Genomic DNA, 20,962 nt, shown 5'->3' on the forward strand with positions numbered 1-20,962 from the left:
ATAAAAACCTAAATGCTGACCCCATAAAGCTAACTTAAATTTCAGTATGACAGATCACAGACATTAGATCTAGTATCTACATAATAAATACCTACCACAAAAGGGCCTGAGTAGCAGAAATGAAGGGGTTTTTCCAACTGCTTTAGCTTAAGGAATCACACAATGACAGGTGTGTGTGAAGTGTGTACATGTGTGTGTACATACCCTGGTGCAAGCGTGGAGGTCAAAGGGCAACTTTTGGGTGTCAGTTCTTGCCGTCTGCCGTACTGAGGCAGGCTCTCTGGTGGATCCTGCCGCTGTGGTTCACACGTCAGGCTAGCTGGCTTGCAAGCTTCCAGGCAATTCTCCTGCCTTGGCCTCCCACCCCAAGGAGTGCTGGGATTGCAGATTTGTGCCATCATATCCAGCAACATGAGGTGCCAGGATTACTTGGCCAGCTTTTTCCTGCTGAGCCATTTAATTTGGACTGTCAGTTTTTCTGACTGAACTTTTAATGTGATATTATTTGTAGTTATAAGATGTTATCCTCAAGGGGCTGGGGATTTAGCTCAGTGGTAGAGCGCTTACCTAGGAAGCGCAAGGCCCTGGGTTCGGTCCCCAGCTCCGAAAAAAAGAACCAAAAAAAAAAAAAAAAAAAAAAAAAAAGATGTTATCCTCAACTGTTAAAAAAATCCAGGCATGTGTTAAGATCCTTGGCTACTTCTCAACCCACACAAGATCCTGTTAATACCAGTAAACACCAGAACCCTGTGGCCAACATGGCTACTTGCTTCTCAGGGTTCTTATCAGTCCTGGCTTACATCTGAGGTAATAAATGCAGTAAGCACTCAGAAACTGAGAGGACAGGCCTTACTGAGTAAACAGGCTGACCAAGCTTACCCACACATCAGAGACAAAGGAAGCATTGTAGAAGAGTCAAATGGATGTCAACTCATTAAGCTCTGAGAAAATCAGGGAACAATGAAAAATGAATTCTCTGAAATATTTTATTAGTTTTTTAAGACTTTACATTTATTTTATCTGTATGTTTTAGCACCGCTGTGCATATGAGGGTCCAGGTTCTCTTCCTTCTTGTGGACTCTAAAGGTTTAAACTCAGGTGATCAGGCTTGCTGACAAACCTTTACCTGCCGAGCCATCTCTCTAACCCCACACTCTCTGAAGTACTTGAAAACAACAGTCCTATATGAAGTATCTGTCAATGAAAAGCTAACTATAATAACTAATTATTTTATTTTTGAGAGAAGGTCTCAGAGCCACAGCTGGCCTGAACTTGCAATGCAGATCAAGCTGAGACCTGATCTCTAACTAAAGATCCACCTGCCTCTGCCTCCCGAGTGCTGAGCTGACAAGTGTGGCTTTGTTTCATTAGCTTTACAACTGCCTCTGGGGAAACGCTTACTTACTATTAGTTTGCAGTAATTCCTTGGACACATTGGAAGCAGAGCCTTGTGGCACAGTGTTCATATTCCCCTCTTGTTCAGGAGACATGGGCTCTTGTTTAATCTGAATTGATGAATCAGGGGCAGTACCATGGGCTTGGAAAGTACAAGTGGTTATTTGGAGAGGGGTTCCAGAGGATGGTAGAGATGCATGGGAAGGAGGTGGATCCAGAAACCCCGGGAAAAAGGGTACAGGCAGCAGAGCTGTCTCAACAGATGGCTGAGATCGGCTGTCTCTGTGTTCTCGTGCTATGAGGCTACAGGGAGTCTGGTCTGGGTGCTCAGAAGGTTCATATGTTTCTAGAACAGAAAACACAGACACACAACAAATGCAAGAATGTTATTTGGAAAGTCATTTATTTCTTAGCCAGATTTTATTTCTTTTGTCTCACTGTTTAGACCAGGCCGGCCTTGAACTCACAGATCTCCATCTAATTCACTTTCCAGTGCTGGGATTAAAGGCATGTGTCATCATACCTGGTTTCCAATATGTATTTTTTTTTTTTTTTTTGGTTCTTTTTTTCGGAGCTGGGGATCGAACCCAGGGCCTTGCGCTTCCTAGGCAAACGCTCTACCACTGAGCTAAATCCCCAACCCCTCCAATATGTATTTTTAAAGACTAGGAAATAATTTTAAGTTGGGCATTGTGGTTCACGCCTGTAATCACAGCCCTCAAAAAGTGGGAACTAGAGGATAAGGATTCTAAGCAGAATAGCCAGACATGGCGGCAGAGCGTTTTCTGCCAGCACACAGGAGGCAGAGATAAGCAGATCTCCATGAGTTTGAGGCCAGCCTGGTCTATAGAGTGAGTTCCAGAACAGCTAGGGCTACAGGGAAGACCCTCCCTGAAAAAAACTACAACAAAAAATTAAAAACATACAAAAATTAACTTAATAATGTGTTAGCATTCTCCCTCTCAACTTGTCCAAACAAAAATGTCTAATCAGTACAACTATCAAGGGCGCAGAGAACAAGCTGTAACAATTACACTTCTCAAAGTACAAGGTGGGTCACACCTGCAATCCTAACATTCAAAGATTTGAAAACGGAAGACTGCACTGAGTGCTATGTCATCCTAGACTATATATATAAGTCCTGGGACAGCCTGGGCTACTGAGTTAGGCCCTGTCAAAAAATAAGAATTAAAAAAAAAAAAAAAGTCAAATTTTAAATGACTTATCTAAGTCATATAGTTACTAACAGAAGCCAAGATTTAAACTCAGTTCTTCTGATTCCTCATCAAAGCAATCTGTTATTCTTTCTCCTCCTTCTGTAACTGGAACCCCACAATGTAAAGCAAACCTCAGGCCTTGCTCATACAGGGCAAGCACTCAACAACCAAGCTCCACTGCCAATTCTTTTTAATCCACCACTATGAAATGCAGGTGGGCCTTGAACTCACTCAGATAAACTTTCACCTCACAACTTTCCCATGTCAGCTTCCTGAGCAGTGCAGATTACAGGCCTGGGCCACTCAGCACAGCTCTGTCACACATTTCCCAGACATCCAAGTCTCTGGTTTTTACAGAATGAAACTATGGAGACATGCAGGAAAATGTATGACACTCCCACGACTTGTGCTTTAGCCCTGACAAATCACAAACTTAACAGTTCATCAGACAGGCTCTAAATACCTTGTAATCCTTGTAAAATCTGTATCCTGTGGGTCCTCAGTGCGCTCATCTCCACAGTTACCTGCTGCTTGAGCATGAGCAGCCTCTGAACTTCCACGTAGGCTGTCTGCAGTGCTGCCCGCGCCTGCAGGAGCTTATTGTCCATGCACTGCAGAGACTTGCTCAGCTCCTCCTCTCTTAAGGAGATAGTCAATAGCTGGTCAACCTGAGAACGCTCTGTCAAAACAAAACAAAGGCCCAGTTTAGTTACACTTTCTTCAAAGACAGAAATACATGTGCTTAGTACAAACCTGTCTTTCTCTCTCAACATGTGAATGAGGCTCAAGGATCTTACCCCACCCCCTGCCTTTAGGGACACCTCTGTCCTAGCATGCAGGCTGCTTTTGGTCTTGTTCCTTTCTTTGGCTGTCTCTGTACTCCTCACACAGGGCTTTGGCTGAGACCGAACTTCAGGCTTACAGTCCTTGCACTTTTCCTCTGAGGCCATGGTTTTCTACTCTGTTACCTCCATCACCACCCCCCTCACCCACCGCGTGCCACCGCACTCTCTCCTGATGCTTCTCTTGATGTGTCATGTAACCTCAACATCTGAGGCACCCGTCCGCTCTGCTCTTGGTGTCACAGCTACCTTTATTAAAGCTTCCCTGAAGAAAGTCTAGTCTTGATACTGAACAGAAATCTAGACCCAAATCAGATCCTGTTCTACTACACACTCCTCAACTGACATTAGAAAAGCAAACAAGGTGCCTCAAAAATAAAAAGTGAAGCTAGGCTGGTGGCTCACAAGCTAATTCCAGTCCTGGAATGCAAAGGCACAACTACCTGGAGTCCAAGGCTAGCATGGGTCACACTGTAAGTAAGTGAGAGGGGCAAATATTTAACCAAATGACCTCATTCCAACTGGAAAATCCCAGAGAGATTCCCAGCCTCTATTGTCTACAATATATATATATAACTTAGCCTTCAGGTTTATGAGGTAGCATGTATTTCTTAGCTACAACTGTTGCTTGGAGCAAGCAGTCAAACTTTTTTCTGCTTTTAAACAGGCAACAGGGGTTAGGGAGATGGCTCAGTGGTTAAGAGTGCTGACTACTGTCCCAGAGATCTTGAGTTAAATCCCCAGAAACCACATGGGATCTGATGCCCTCTTCTGTCATGCAGGCATACAGGCAAATTAAGCATTCACATACATAAAATACATAAACAAACAAACATTAAAATAAGGCAGCAATGTGAGATAAACTATGCTTTAACCAAGTGTGGCGTCCTAAGTTTGCAATCTTGCTTTGCAGAGGCTAAAGTAGAATTGCAACCCAGGTCAGTTCAGGCCATCCTGGCGAGGACTGAACCAGGGGCCTCGTGCCTTTCCACTTAGCCACCACCCAGCAGCTTTTTCAATGAAAACAAAACAAAACATTTGCAAGCCTTGTGGTATGAAGCCAGAAGCTTGTAACCCAGCACGGGGAGGCAGGAATGAGGATTACTGCAAGTCTGAGGCCAGTCTGTATAGCAAATACCCTGTCTCAAAACAAACATTGAATACTGTGAGGCAGACGACCAGTGTTCCATGATTAGAAATCATCACGCCAGATTATAAAAAGGCTGAAGTGCTATCAGGGCGACTTCCTGTAATCAGAGACAAAGGTAGAGGACCCACCCAGCATGTATGAAGCCACGTGTTCTACACTCAGCAATGTTAAAAACAAAACAACGTTCTTCTGTAGCTTTATATAGCCATACCTTTCTTTCCTTTAATTTTCCTTCTTTTATTTTTTCTCTCAAGACTTGGTAGTTCAGGGGAAGATCCATCCTAAGAAGAAAATTGCATACCGAATATATAAATGTCATTGTACAAGAGAGGGACAATTCTGCTATTGCTTCTCCCCCCCCCCCCCCCCCCCGTCGGAGCTGAGGACTGAACCCAGGACCTACCACTGAGCTAAATCCCACCCCCACCCCCTTTTTAAAGACTTATTTATTTATTATATATGAGTGCACTGTAGCTGTCTTCCGACACACCAGAAGAGGGCCTCAGCTCTCATTACAGATAGTTGTGAGCCACCACGTGGTTTGCTGGGATTTGAACCCAGGACCTCTGGAAGAGCAGTCAGTGCTCTTTTTTTTTTTTTTTTTTCCTTTTCTTTTTTTCGGAGCTGGGGACCGAACCCAGGGCCTTGTGCTTGCTAGGCAAGCGCTCTAGGCAAGCGCTCTACCACTGAGCTAAATCCCCAACCCCAGCAGTCAGTGCTCTTAACCACTGAGCCATATCTCCAGCCCTCTGCTATTGCTTCTGTCTCTATGAAGACAACAGAGGCTTTGTGCACAACGTAACCATTAGTCCACCTAATGTTTCTAATAAGAAAGCCCGAGACCACGTGTTTCCTGGTACCTTAGATGTTCTGAAGCATCTTAGATGCTTAGGTACTTAGATGTTCCCGGGTGCAGTGAGTGACACGTAGACTCCCGGGAGAACCAGTAACATTTTACTGAGTTCATCTTGGCATGGGTTGCACTCTAGAAACCTTTCCAACAAGACACTAAACCATCCACATACAAACCTCAACAATAGCTTTTAAATTAAATCTCAAGCTTCAAGTATATTTAAAATCACCTAACAGTATCTCCTCTGGCTAAAGCAAACGGAATTGGGCTTCAGCTTTAAAGGGAAAGGGGGTACGAGATCACAGATGGCTTGAACGCCGGAAAGAAAGTCTCTGAACTTTCTTTTCGGAAAGGGACCTGGGGATAGGAATGAGGATGATGATGATGACGACATCACCACCAGCACCACCCCCACCCCCACCCCCACCCTCCCTTATCAGGGAGCCAGAGGGGCATAAGTGATTAAATGAGGGATTGGGAGAGCTTAACTAACTAGGACAATTACAGAGACTGGGAAAGTGTTGCAGTGTTCATGTATGTGCATTCTAATGCCATCAAGTCTCTCCAGCAGTAAGGTAAGCCTTCCAGCTAACTAAGAGCCCAACATTCGCACATGCTCTATGAATGCAGCAGTACCAAGTGCCTCCATGAAAACAGATGAAGTTACAGCTGAAGATGTGACCTATCCTTAGGTGAATCACTGCTGGGAGACCAGTTTTAGAGATGACTTCATTATTTTCCTGGTACTGTACATTTGTATCACATTACATCTGGTTTAGTAGAGCCACTCAGAGAAAAACCAGAAGGAGGAAAGTAAAGAGCATCAAGATCTGCTCTGGAGCAAAGGAAACCATACCCCAGATACCCCAGAGAAACGAGTTAAGCCTTTCTTGTCAATATCCAAGTCTTCCCAAGAGATGCTTGCAAAGGCATGGGGAATTGTACTCACCCCAGTGGCTCTTCGCTTCTTTCTAATACTGTGGCCATCGTTTTGCTCAGTACCAGAGGTACAACTGCTGTCAGTGGCTGCATCAGCTAAGCTGGAGACTGCATGACCTGAAGATGATGCAGTTGATGAAAGTGGGTTTCCTTCTCCAGTGCTCTCCTGGGTGTGGTGCTCTGATAGTGGGGTAGTCCTCTCCTGGCTATGCAGGTCTCTGGCTGAATGCATGAAAGGCATTATGTGATCAGATGGTAACTGTGCGCTATGTCGCCGCTGGGTAGGACCGGTGCCAACCCTTTCACCTGTTCTGACAGAGGGAGACAGAGGTGCCACTTCCGGTTCAAGATACATGGCTGCCTTCTGAGATGCAGTACTAGGTGAAGGACTCTGCTGGGCTTCCTTTTCTTTGCCAGCACCTTCTCCAGTAAAGAAGCCATATACAGGGGCCCTGTCCAAGACCACACTGCTTTCAGAAAGACTTCGCTTTCTTGCCAAGCCAGAGGATGAGGAAATGGAAACACCTTCCCACTGGAACCCCTCCAGACTGGACAGGTCTGGTTCTTCCTCTAAATCCAAGACTTCCTGTTCATTGTGAACCAAAGGTACCATTTCGATGCCAAACCTTAAAAAAGAGAGAGAGAGAGAGAGAGAGAGAGAGAGAGAGAGAGAGAGAGAAAGAGAAAGGAACAAATCAGATGTGGCTGGGGATGTTAGAAGTGCCAGGCTCCACTGCACAGAGGAATGAATGCTCCTGCTGTCAAGGGGCACGACCTCTAATATGGATTCCAGAGTGAAGTAAACAATACTGCAGTGTCACAGGCACTGAACTGAACTGTGTGCAGCTGCAAGAATGCAAGTGAATTAGAAACAAATGCTCCCCTGCCACACAGAAATCTTTGTCTACAATAAACATTTCAAAAGCAAGAAACCAGTTTACCAAGTACTCACACCACTAAGCCTGTCTCCAAGCTTTCTGCCTTACCACACCATGCATTTTGTAAAAGGACTAAGAAAGGAAAACAAGGCGAACAAATCAACAAGGACAGTGAAGTCCTGAGCCTGGAGGGTTCACTTATATTGTTGCAAAACTTACTTTCCAGCTGAACAAGCCTATGTTGAACACTTCTTGACCACTTAGAATGGCACCTCACTATACGTTATGAGTGAGCTTAAGAGAACGCCTTCTGCCATACTCACTGTAGAGCCCAGAGGGCCTACAGGAGGGCTCCACAAGCTCAGGAAGGTAGTAAGAGCAGGTAGTTGAAAAACCTGACCGCTAGCACGGTGGTGGCGGCACATGCCTTTAATCCCAGACAGAAGCAGGCCTTCTATTGAGTTTGAGGCCAGACAGTTCTATAGACCAGGTTCCAGGGCAGTCAGGGAAAAACCCTGTCTTGAAAACCAAAAGGCAAACAAATAAACAACAACAAAAAAAACCCCAAAAAACAAACAAAAAAAAAATCAAAAATTTTTACCAAACATTAAGATTCAGAGACAGATAGCACATTCTAGTCCACCTAAACCAGTGACAGATTCCTGATGATGTAATCCTGGGTCCAATTCATGTCTCAGGTGTGCTTCCATTTTAACGGCATCCTATGTCAAGACAGACTATCACATGTGTCATGTAGGAACAGCCAGTGCTTAATATTGAATTAAAGCAGACATTTACAATGGATATTTTTTGGCAAAAGTTTAATTAAGTAGAACAAGAACTCGCTTGTAATCAAGGCCAAAGGGTGGTAACCTTTAAAAGAAACCAAGGACAGGTATGAGAGAGGCACACACCTGGGTAGGCCTTTGCCCAGCTCTTGCTTTTTCTTGGTTACTTGTTGAATGACCTGTTCCCAGTTGACATTTCTCCTTGATGCATTTAGAATCTGTCGTAGGGTGGGCTTAAGCCCAGACTCCTTCTCGGTTTCATTCTTTCTATGGCCACTAATATTGCGAATTCGTCGAGCACTATTGAGGTTTGGCTCTGGGAGATGTGTTCCTGTTTTGGTCTTCAAACTAATGTGCCGGCTTAGATCTCTCTGGAGCGAGGCAGGAAAACCAAGTTTACTTAGTTCAGGAAGGAGTGTACCTGGGGGCTGATTATTGATATCAGTTTTTTGAAGCTCTGCATCCAAGCTAGTGCCCTCAAAGCTTTCTGTTTCAAAAAGTCCATCAGATTTAACAAGGTTGTGATCCTGTGCATCTTCTAGAGAGGTCTTCAAGTCTAGCAGTAAGCCAGAGTGTGGACTGGTAGCTGCTGTCACTTGTAACTCAGCCTCTTTCTGGTGAACTGTGGAATTATGTGGGGAGGCAGAAAGGTTCTCAGGTGTTCCTAGGATCTGGCTCCCTTGTTCCTTATCCCCAGTGTGAGCGCTGCAGGACGCGACCTCTGTAGTCAGCGAGGCCACATCTTTACTTTCTATGCCATGGCTTTCTGGCTCAGATATCGCGCCACTGTTTTCAGCTGAGTGTGCCTGAAACTCAATGTCCACAGAGTCTCTCGTAGACTCTTCTACACTACTCTCTTTTGCATGGTTCTCCACCCTTTTGGGTGTGCCAAGGAGTGGATGTTGCAGTGTTTTGGGACACTGCAGCACCTCTTGGGCTTTCTGTGATGTACTATTTAACTTCTCATCAGGTTCTTTTTGAGTGTCTGATGCAGTTTTATTCCCCTTTAAAACACGAGGGCATAAACCATGAGATTTGGATGTGTAGGAAGAACCATGGCTACCTTCTAAAGTAGACTTGTTCAGGAGATGTGAGTGATCTCCAGAAGGAAAGGATTTTGTCTCATTAGTTTTTGAGCGGTTCTTTAAATTATGCTTATGAGGACCCGATTTAGGGGTTGGAAGTGGAAGAAGTGGGGACTTCAGTAATGGGATCTTATTTGACTTCTGATGTGGTTCAGACTGCTCAGTAATGGGGCAAGCTCTTGCCACCTCACATAAAGCAGCACCATCAGAAACGGCTTTGTGATTGGAAGATCCAAGATCTACTTCCTTTTGTGTTTTTAACACTGGGGGATTACTTGTTTTATCAACTGGTTCTTTCAGTCCTGCAGTTATTAAGCTAAAATTAAAGAGAGGCTTATCTATGGTTTCTGATTTGTTGCCAATGACTTCTTTCAGGGCTGATTGTAAATCTAGAGTCCTCTGGGAAGGGTAAGGTGTCCAGCGGCGGAACTTTTCCCTTGCTTTGGTGCCATTTTTCCCATTAATTTTTGAGACTGCGGTGTCTGTCTGCTTAGTGGTTTGACTTTCTCGCTGCTCAAAATTGAACTCGAGTAAGCCTTCTGAAGGAAATGTATCACTTGTGTATCCCTCTTGAGGACTCCTGTACTTGCCAGCCTTGTCCCTGTCCTGCCGCGGCCACTTGCACCTCTCCTGACTGTACTTGCTTGGCTTATTAGATTTCTTGCTCCACATCTTGGTTACATCTTCCATTTGATAGTTAGAATTTCTGTTCCTGCCTTGTTGAAATTTGTCTCCAGGGCCCTTGTAATTCCAGCTATTTGTACCACGTACATTGGATTTCCAGTTTCCGTTACTGTTGTTCATGTGCCAGTTGGGAAAGCCACCTGTTCCTTCAGGATGCCAACCAGGATTCCTTCCTGTTCCATTATAATTCCAATCTACCATCCCATTGTTTGAATGCCAGCCTCCCCCAGAATTACTATGACTATGGAACCATGTTGAAGAGCCTCTTGTAGCACCTTTATGCCAGCCAGAACTTCCTCTTGGTCCACCACTGTTCCTCAAAGAATGTGGAAAACTGTTTTTTCTAGTATTGTTAAAGCCATCCTTTTCCCATTTCCAGTCCCTCTGTGGAGGGCCACGATGATGCCTTGCTGGTTGATTATAGCTCTCTCTGTCTTGGTAAGGAATTCGGTCTTCTCGTCTCCACTGGGGTTGCCTATCATCAGAGTTTCCTTCTTGGTTGTTACCGGAAGGTTTATCTTGTCTGAAAGAAAAACAGTTTGTCATTATGGATTAAATGGAATTCTTACATGTGCTTCTTTTAAAGGCATAATCCACCAAAACAACCCTCTCCCCTTTCTTAGATTACAGAATGGGGCCCATTTTTATTTCTGGTACTTGCTTTTACATCTATAATGTAATAAATTACCTTCCCCTTCATTCTAGAAACATTAAAAATTGGACACATTTAAACTATCCTCCCAATTTTGGGAGGAGGGGCAATGGAGGTTATTTTTCTAGAATTTTGTTCTTATTATCTTAGCATTTTTACATTATCCAGCTCTTTTCAAAATAAAGACTCTAGTTTGTGGTTATGATTATTGTTAATTTAACTCCATGTTCAGTCAGTGGTTATACATGATTTCTCCAGATACAAGTTCTTACTGAAAAAAAATCTATTTTCTAACCCACTTTAAGTAGTAAGATCACACTTTATCAAGTGGCCATCTGTAACTGTTAGTAGTATAAAAAACATTGACATACACCTCCCGTTTGGAATAGGCTTAGAACTGAGCTGACACAGTAAGTTAGGTCCCAAATGCAGTAAAACAGCAACACAGGCCAAATAAGGAATCCCATAAAAAAGAATTCCATTTGTAGCTACAAAGAGCTTCTGAGCTACAGGCTCTTTACAGTGAAGCTACAGCGACTTAAGCTACTCATGTTACAAAAGGTGTCCACAAAAGGGAGTAAACTTACTTATCACAGCCATGCGTGAAACCAGTTTTCTTTACAAATTACTTATGTTGTATCTAATTTCCCAGCAAGTAACAGGTGCTCAAAACACCAGGTAATAAAGTGACCTAAAATTCGCCTCGTTTCTGCTAAAGACTTCACATAGATTAATTCATTAATGCTTTTTTTTTTTTAAGATTACCTCATTCCATTTTACAATCCAGAAGCAATATGTTATTTCTTTTTAAATGAAGAGGCTCAAGTTTAGAGAAGCTAAGTAATATGAATGGAGTCATATAAACACAATGGGGTTGAGCAAAAGTCTGAGCATTGATTGCAGATTTTATACTCCCTACTCAGGCCCTGATATAGTAAAAATGTCACAGAAACAGTTTCTGCAACTGAATTTCTTTCTCTAAACTTGACTTAGGCCTGGAGATAGGGCTCAGCAGTTAAGAGCACCGGCTCTTCCAGGGGACCCAAGTTTCAACCCCCAGCACCCACTCATGGCCATCTGGAACTCCTGTTCCCGACACCCTCTTCTGGCCTCCATGGACAGCAGGCATGAGCATGGTGCAGAGACACACATACACCTTTGCACATACAATAATAACACCTTAGGCTGGGTGTGGTGATAACGCACCTCTTACAGTACTGAAAGGCAGAAGTGGGAACACCTCAGAGTCTGGGGACAGCCTGGTCTATGCTTTGAGCACCAGGCCAGCCAAGGTTTCATAGCAAGACCCTGCTGCTTCAACAAACAAAATACACTAACTACCACCTTAAAAACTGACCTTAAGGGGTTGGGGATTTAGCTCAGTGGTAGAGCGCTTGCCTAGCAACCACAAGGCCCTGGGTTCGGTCCCCAGCTCCGAAAAAAAGAAAAAGAAAAAAAAAAAAACTGACCTTAATTGGCCTTTGAAAGAAAATAGACTGTGCATGCACATGTGCATGCCATGGTGCACGTGTATAATCAGAGAACAAGAGTACAGTCAGTAGTCTCCTCCTACCACGTGTGTTTGGGGGACTGACTGTAGTTGTCAAGCTTGGCTGTAGTTCCTCTACCCACAGAACCATCCTGATGGCTCTTAACTGGCCTTTAATACCTGTAGTATTCTGGACATAAATTAGTTCCTTTCTCATAATATAGATTTAAAAATTCAACTAAGGTAGCATGGCAGCACTTGGAACAGGGCTACAAGGAATGTGAGTTGACTACATAAAGAGACCCCGCTTCAATCAATCAATAAATAAAGGAAATAAGTGGGTGCTTTGAAATAATTATGTCATTATAGAGGCATGTAAGACTCAAAGAATTTAAGTATGATATCAGTATATAATCATAGCCTCTGATAATGGTCAATCATTTACACAGCTAAGCTATAATAGTTTTGTTGTGTAAGAAACAAAATTAGTATCCTACCCATTTAACTCCTTAAAACAGAAGCACAGACTGCAACTGCACTGTAGTCAGGAGTATGTCAGCAGCAGGACTATGGAGCCCAAGGGGGTCAACAATCATGTTGCTGTGGGCATCTTAAGACTAAGAAATTCTTCTTCAAGGACTCATTTTTAAAATGTTAATATTTAGGGTAAAACTACGTATTTCCTACCCATATTTAGATCTCTAACAAAAAGCAGGGCAGCATATGTATAAATAATATTCAAGAAGAATCTTTAAAATTTAGAGTTAGAAATTTTCTCATCACATAGTAGGGTTTTAAAACTCATGAACTTCCTTAATTGTTCTCTCCTATCTTCTGTCTCATTAGTTAAAGTTCCTGAGGTCAAAGCCAGGTATGGTAGCACACACCTATAATCCCACCACCTTAGGAGATAGAGACAGAAGTTCAGAAGCTTCTTTCACTACGAGCAAACTGGATGCTTGATGTGGCTACATGACTACCTGGCTTAATTAAAAACAAACAAACAAACAAACAAACAAACAAACAACTTTAGGCCATAAAATCAAGTAAGTAAATCCATAAATGCCTAACACACAAATACATAAACATAGGTATATAAAATTAGGAAGTACAATTAGGGAACTTATATATAAGAGGTCATCCTTTCCCCTAAGAGATATTATTTGGGCAATAAAAAATATACTACAGGGGTTGGGGATTTAGCTCGGTGGTAGAGCACTTGCCTAGCAAGCGCAAGGCCCTGGGTTCGGTCCCCAGCTCCGAAAAAAAGAAAAGAAAAAAAAAAATACTACAAATGAATAATAGTTTAAATGTCTATTCAATGATACTTATACTCTATGGCTTTTGAGTAGAAAAATATACTAATAAAAACAGTTCAGACACAGTGACCCAGACCATAAGTTTTCAGTTTAAAGACTGAGTTTAAGGACAGATAATAATTAAAGAAAGCACTTCATAGTCCTTAGTCCTGGGATAGCAAACTCAAACAAAACATTATATTTAAAATAAGATTAAGCTTTAAAGTTCTTAAAGTTAGGCTTATTCATCTTTCAAATTTCAAATCACGAGGCTGTGAATGTAGCTTCAGTTAGGATAGTGTACTCTTCGCTGCACAAATATCTAGAGGCTGGTCTACAACACAGATAAACTGTCTACAAGCGACTCTTCTCTCAAAAAGCAAAACAGAAAACAAGCTGACTTACCGGCTTTGTTCTTTTCTTTCCTGTATTAACTGAACAAGTTCCTTGTCAAAATAATCTTCCTCTTCCTCTTCCTTTCCATCATCTTCTCTTTCCTGGGCATCAACATTATCTTTGTGCGACTGGCCAGAAATGTGCTTTGCATATGCAGAGAGGCCCACTTCTGTGACCCGGCACACTCGGCACTCATGACTAATGTCCCTAGGGAAAGAGGGAGATGAAGGACATTCAATGCTCCCCACTGGCATGGCACACTCACCAGACTCCTCTGAAAGACTCTCTGCAGACGGGCACAGTAAAAGGTTAGAGTCAATCAAGTCATTGCTTCTCTCATCAATTTAGTTATGTTTGTTCATAAATTACTTTGGAATAAATTTTAGATTCTTTTCCAGCAATCAAGAGGCAACACACTTCAGATTAATGGGCTTTAGGAGAAATCTTCTTGAATTGCTGTACTTAAAATCTTGCCAGAGGAAGCATGGTGAAAGTGGAGGCAGGGCAGGGGGCTCAGAGCAAACACAAGCTGCTCTGGGGCACACCCATGGTGCCAGCTGCACTCAGAAAGCCTGGTGACAGCACATCCATTTAATCTCCAGCTCTAAAGTGCTCTTCCAGTGAAAGTTGGGGGTGGAGCAAAGGGAAGGGGGAACAGCCAATCTCAGCCGGGAAGCTAAATTGGACAGCTGGCCCTCTGCCTGGAATGTGAAGACTCCGGACCCTGGCAAATGACAGCAGCAGTCCTAGCAAATGTTGAGTCTGGATGGTACATGGGACATATTCTGCTTCAGCGGACTTATTTTAAAGGGAACTGAATCCATGTCAATTGTAGGAAGTTAACAGCTGTTAGGCAAATGCTTTCTCTCAAGTTTCAGAAATTGATGCAGTCCAGATACACACGAAATTGGCTTTTGCCTAAACTGGTGATGACTGGCTTGCTTTTGTCCATTTTTTTTCTTTTACTTGACACGATAGAAAAATCTCCTGTTTGGCCAGTCTTAACAATCAAAATCTTAAATTATCTTCAGATATGTAGCAGATCAATAATTTAACTGTTTTTAAGTTCTTTCAATTCTCTGATTACGTCATCTGTGCAGAAGTGAGCGACTGTGGCTGTCCAATAATTCAAAATTAGTCCAGGAGCTTATGTTATGGGTTTATAGTAATAATATTTCTGTGATTCCTACACCAATCTGGGTGTCTACATCTATCTGCCTATATAAATCTTCAGACGCATGCCATGAGACATGCCCAGTCACCTATTCCCTATCCCCCCTTTTAATAAAACCCAACCAAAATAAGCAGAATTGACATGAATTAACAGAAGTCCTTGAAACTGAGCACTTCAATTACTAGAAGACAGTTTCTGTTACAAACCACCTGAATGTTCATTTAAAGCAAAGCAAAACAAAACAAACACCTTACCAAGCAATTACTAAACGCCAAGCACAGCACCATGTTACTTAGTTACAAACTATGAAAACTCAAATAATGCCTGGTACATCTTAAAATACAATCCCGGGGGCTAGAAAGATGGCTCAGTAGTTAAGACCATTTTCCGTTTCCTCTAAGAGTGAGCTCCATGGGAACTGACACCCATTTCTGCCCTCTGTGGGCACTGGTTCTCACAAGGCATGCGTTTACTACATAAATATACATTTACACACAAATAAAAAAAATAAATTGCAGGGAACAAAGTGCAATGCAGTTAGGCAGGAAGTGTAACACAATGGTGTAGGTAGCATCCAGCTAGGACAGGGCATGAGGCAATAGGTTTGATCTGCAGCATTTCACTAAGAAGCAGAAGCAAGAGGAGGTCAGCAGTGGCTGCAGCCACTAACCCTAACCATGTAGCACTTGGGAGCAGAGGCCAACGGATCCCTGTAAGTTCAAGGCCAGCCTGGTCCAAAGTGTGAATTCCAGGCCTATACAGAAAAACCTGTCTCGAAAAACAAAAATCAAAAATTAAAAACCAACACCTCCCCCAAATAAAAGAAACAGAAGCAGCATTTATAAGGAATTGACAAGCAGATCTCTGTGAGTTCAAACCCAGCCCAGTCTATACACTAAGTTGTAGACCAGCCAGGGCCACAAAGGGAGACCCTGCCTTAAAAAAGAAAGGGGATGGGGGTAGGGGGAGCAGGAGAAGCAGCAGCAACTTTAGGCACACGCCCATACCCAATACTGTTTCTTACTTTGGAAGAATCTCTGAAAATGGAAAAATGTAGAAATCTTATACTTTTTCTTTTTACTTTGTAGCATAAATGCTTTCATTTTAAATTTTTAAAATGAGAGTTCTGACCAGGTTCCCTAAACATATTAATGGGTTACCTTGAATTCAATGTTCTAATTCCATGTCATCCTATAATATATTAATGCATTATTTTCTAACCGCATCTATATATTTAAAGACACGTTTAAAGGTTGAAGGTATGTGGAGGTAGAGGCAGGTGGCTCTTTGTGAGTTTTAGGTTAGCGTGGTCTATTCAGTAAGTTCTAGGCCAACCAGGGCTACATAAGCAAGACCCTGTCACAAACAAACAGCTTATTAAGAATAAAGTTCTCTGAAACAACTAGATTGATGCTAGCTCATGCTAGGTGGGTGCTAACCTGTAATAGCAAGCAAGCATCTCATAGCAACACAGAAAGTTTACAATATAAACGGGAGTCTATTCGCAACAGGCAGCGCCAGAAGACTCTAGAGACTTTGTAGGACAAATACTGAACATGCACTGCTACTGAGATCCAAGCCAACCTGTTTCTAGTTAGAAATCACTATTTTCAATGTCTTCATCTATATGTCTACTAATGTATAAGACACAGACTTCCATGGGGGCACACCAGTGCCTTGTTCTATTGGGCATTTTGTATGATATCTAATTTTTTCGAAATAGCTGATTACGACTTTATTTATAAAAGAAAATCTTCGTATGTTCAAGCCATCAATATACCTCTTTTGAGTTTTTCATTAATAAGGCTTACCTTCTTTGTATAAACATATAATTATGGATAAAATGTACTGCTGCCTTTGTGTCATAGCTAATAAAGGCAATAATTTTCCTCAGGGTGTTTGAAGGGCTCAAATTAGCTCCATCCTGTCACCACGCAATTTCCTCTCATGTACAAAGGCAGTCTTAAGACGCTCTATGCATAAGCCTTTCTTTATTAAGCCTGCTCTAACTAAAGCCACAGCAGCTGCTTGATAAGTAAAGGCTTGGATCTTGACAGCATCTATCTGGAGCAACTGCTCAGATCACACATCTTCCCTATGCCCATATTTGAAACCAAAGAAATCTTACCAATATGGTCAAGTTTGCCTTTAAAACTGAATATAAAAATTAAGTAGCCAGGCATGGTGAGCACACCTTTAATCCTAGGACTCGGTTTAGGAGGCAGAGGCAGATCCCTGTGAGTTAAAGGCCAGCATGGTCTACAGAGTGAGTGTTCCAGGACAGCCAGGGCTACATGGAGAAATCATCTCAAAAAACCAAAAGGCAAAACAAGCAAAAAACACCCACAAAAAATTATTTACAAGATCATACTCAAAAGTAAAGTTCACCTATAAGCACAGTAATTAAACATGAAATCCAGAAGAAATGATTATCTATTGAGGCTAAGAGGGAAAAGTAATAAGGATTGATTTGTATCTAAGGCACAAACTACTTCTGACTATTCTTAAATTAAGGCTACATGTCAATGAAGTATGTTTGAGACTTTACAGGGTTCTTCAAAATTTGTCGGATAAGGTTTTTAATGCAACTTATTTGTTATGAGCTAGCAACTTACATAAAACTTATTATGGCTAGACATACCATGAAGAAACCTGTATTAATGTGCACATCCCTAAGTAAAATGAGATAGGGTGGTTGAGATGGTATTTACAGGAGAAAAAGAACGTCCAGAGCAGCATATAATTGGCATGAAGGCCAGTTATTCAAGATGGAAGGAAGCATGTGTGTAGATCTAAACATGTGAATGCATGTAAAGTTTGAGTAGGCTAGACAGCACATGGGAAGAGATTTTATTAGAGGAAAAAGATGGTCTATCCCTATCCTTGTCCCTTCACTTCTCTTTTCTTCTCTTCAAGACAGTGTTTCTCTGTGTGGCCAAGGCCGTCCTGGAACTCCCTATGTAGACCAGGCAGAAGCCTTGAACTCAGAGATCCTCCTGGATCTACTTCCAGAGTGTTAGAAAGTAAAGGTGTATGCCTCCATTCCTGGCCCAACAGACTTACTTTCATGATTCTATATTCATTATAACCTCAATCTTACATAAAATCTGGTATAAAAAGTTTTAGGGGAAGCTGGAGAGAGAGCTCAAGCACCTGTTAACTCCAACTTCAGGGAGATTGAACATCTCTGGCCACCACAGGCACTTGCAATCAGGTGCACATACCCACATGGAGACACACAACCACTTGAAAATAATAACAAATCATTAAAATTAATAGTTTTATGGGGCTGGAGAGAAGGCTCAATGGTTAGAGCACTGGCTGGAACACCCCTGAGATCCCACCAGTCCTCCCTCCAATTCTAATCCCCCAGCTCTGGAGCAACCCACCTACTGTGGCCTCTTTGCTTCCATTCCCAGGAGTCAACACAGATCCTGGTAGCACACCCAGTTTGCCTTCCTCCTATGGACCCTCTGAGCAACAGCGACTTTTCACCCACTTCTTAGTGTCAACTTCCAATACATCCTCCACTGGGGTCCAGTGGTCACACCTGGCAGACTGAGAAGCATTCCCTACCAGGTAACCCACAGGCACCACAATCCAAGAACCTGAGAGGGCAACAGAAACCAAGGAAGAGAATAACCACCCAATAAAGACAAGACCAGATATCAGCATTTAGAATTACAATCATCCCAAACACAGATGCCTATATACCAGCATAAGAACACATTTACTAACAGCCAGGACAATACATCTCTGTTAGCAACTAGCAATCCTGAGCAGGCCCCGAGTAATGCAATAGCTGAAGCACAAGACAAAGACTTCAAAATGCTACGAATATGTTCAAGGTCCCTAAAGAGGACATGAAGAAACCCACGAAAACACAAACAGTGGAATGAAATGAAGAAAACAGCTAAAAACATGAGAGTAGAAATAGAACCAATAAAGAAAACCCAAACTGAGGGAAAACTAGAAATGAAAAGTTTAGCAACTTCAAAACAAAACTCAGAGGCAAGCCTCAACAACAGAATGCAAGAGATGGAAGGGAGAATCTCAGGCACTGAGTATAAGATAGCAGAAATGGACGACTTGTAAAACTAACTTTTATTGGCCTGATGTAATTACTGTCTCCGAGGCTTACTGCCTTTACCTGCTAACCTGGGCCTAGTCCTAGAAATTTCTACCTTCCATATAATCAATCCTATCTACGCTAGAATGTTTTCAGCCTCAGAATTGCTGCTGAATAAGCTCACCCTTTCTAGCTCTTTCTGATTTCTGACTGGCTGGTTCAATTGTTGTGGCTTAAAGACTTCTCCACATTAACTGATTCAATATGGCTTCTTTTTTGGCCTCTCCTGAATTTCCTTTTAGCTTGATAATAACTTTGACAGTATGCTCTAGTCTTCTGGCTCCTTCTCATGCTCTGGTTTGCTCTGCTTCACCCGTGTCTAGCTTGTTCTCTCTGTAATCTCTCTCCATAGCTGTCCCAGTAAAACTACCTCCATCTTCATCTTTCCCTACGCTGCTCTCTCTCTCTCTCTCTCTTTTTTTTTTTTTTTGGTTCTTTTTTTCGGAGCTGGGGACCGAACCCAGGGCCTTGCGCTTCCTAGGCAAGCGCTCTACCACTGAGCTAATCCCCAGCCCCCCTACGCTGCTCTCTTAAATAGCTTCCTGTTCCTCTCTTTTTGGAGAGTTGGGCATATGCTATTCTGTCAAATCTTCTTTCATTCATCACTTCGTTTGCCATTCAATTACACATCACTTTTAAAGATGGGTGCTTCCTTACACAAACTAACTTTTCCCTGTTTGGGATTAAAAATATGTGGTCTATGTTGACCAAAGGGATTAAAAGGTGCACACTAAAAGCTAAGCCACACTACAACTAGAAACAGATTTTTCAATGGAAAACACAATCTTGGGGCTCACATGTGATCAATGTTCTACAACTCCTTGGTCAAAGAAAATGTCAAATCTATTTAAAAAAAATTTAGGCAGGAAGCCTCTAGGAAATCTGGGATAGTATGAAAAGACCAAATCTACAAATAATAAGAATATGAAAGTAGAAACCCTTGTCAAAAGTATAGGAAATATTTTCACAAGACAATCAAACAGAAGAAAATTTCTGCAACCCAAAGGAGGCGAAGCTTAGGAGCATACAGAACACCAAATAACCTGGATCAAGAGAAATTCTCCACAATATATTATAATTAAAACACTAAATATACAGAATGAAGAAAGAATACTAAAAACTACAAGGGGAAAAGGCCAAATAACATATAAAGGCAGAATCAGAATTATTAAAATAACACCTGACTTCTCAAAGGAGATACTAAAAGCCAGAAGAGCCCAGACAGATGTTCTACAAACTCTAAGAGACCACAGATGCCAGTCCAAATTATACCCAGCAAAACTTTCCATCACAATTGATGAAGAAAGGGACTCAACTACAGAAGCGAATTTAAGCAGTATCTATCTACAAATCTAGCTCTACAGGAGTTAGAAGGAAAATTTTCACCTGAAGAGGTTAACAAAGAAAACAGAGAGAAAATAATATCAGGCCAGTAAATCAAAGGGTGGCAGGGTACACCACAACAAAATACTCCCAATTCACTAATTAAAAGACACAGACTAAGAGACTGGATTAAAAAACGGGATCCATCCTGCTGCTACTTCTAAGAAATACACTTTAACATCAAGGATAGACATCACCTCAAGGAGAAAGTATGAAAAATGATTATTACAAGCAAATGGACATGAGAAGCAAACTGGTATTGCCATTATAATATCTGATAAAAGAGACTTCAAGTCAAAACTAACCAGAAGAGACAGAAAGGCTATATACTCAAAGGAAATAGCCACCAAGAGAATACTGCAATTCTAAATTCTAAACATTCATGCATCAAACATAAGGATAACCAAGTTCATAAAAGAAACACTACTACAGCTTAAACCACACTGATCTCACACAATGATACTGGGTGACGTCAATACCCAACTCTTGCCAATAGACAGGTCATCTGGACAAAAACTAGAGAAATGCTGGAGCTAAATGATATGACAAACCAAAATGACCTAACAGATATTTATGGAGCATTCTACCCATACACCAGAGTACAGTCTTT

At 42.0% G+C, this 20,962-nt stretch overlaps 1 protein-coding gene across 2 annotated transcripts in view; it reads right to left on the bottom strand.

Moving 5' to 3' along the window:
- The window catches only part of Zfp106 (zinc finger protein 106), a 51,274-nt gene that overhangs the window by 17,706 nt on the left and 12,606 nt on the right, over window positions 1-20,962 (bottom strand). Inside the window, exons 4-9 of one of the 2 annotated variants that reach the window (NM_001419871.1) lie at window positions 13,676-13,873; window positions 8,189-10,354; window positions 6,407-7,022; window positions 4,816-4,885; window positions 3,076-3,291; window positions 1,406-1,741 (exon numbers count right to left, since the gene is read on the bottom strand). In NM_001419871.1, coding sequence (NP_001406800.1) covers window positions 1,406-1,741; window positions 3,076-3,291; window positions 4,816-4,885; window positions 6,407-7,022; window positions 8,189-10,354; window positions 13,676-13,873 — 3,602 coding nt within the window. The remainder of the gene's footprint in view (window positions 1-1,405; window positions 1,742-3,075; window positions 3,292-4,815; window positions 4,886-6,406; window positions 7,023-8,188; window positions 10,355-13,675; window positions 13,874-20,962) is intronic. The other variant, XM_039106519.2, reaches the window with a different exon arrangement.

Source organism: Rattus norvegicus, chromosome 3 (assembly GCF_036323735.1).
Source record: "Rattus norvegicus strain BN/NHsdMcwi chromosome 3, GRCr8, whole genome shotgun sequence".
In the NCBI taxonomy this organism is placed as follows: domain Eukaryota; kingdom Metazoa; phylum Chordata; class Mammalia; order Rodentia; family Muridae; genus Rattus; species Rattus norvegicus.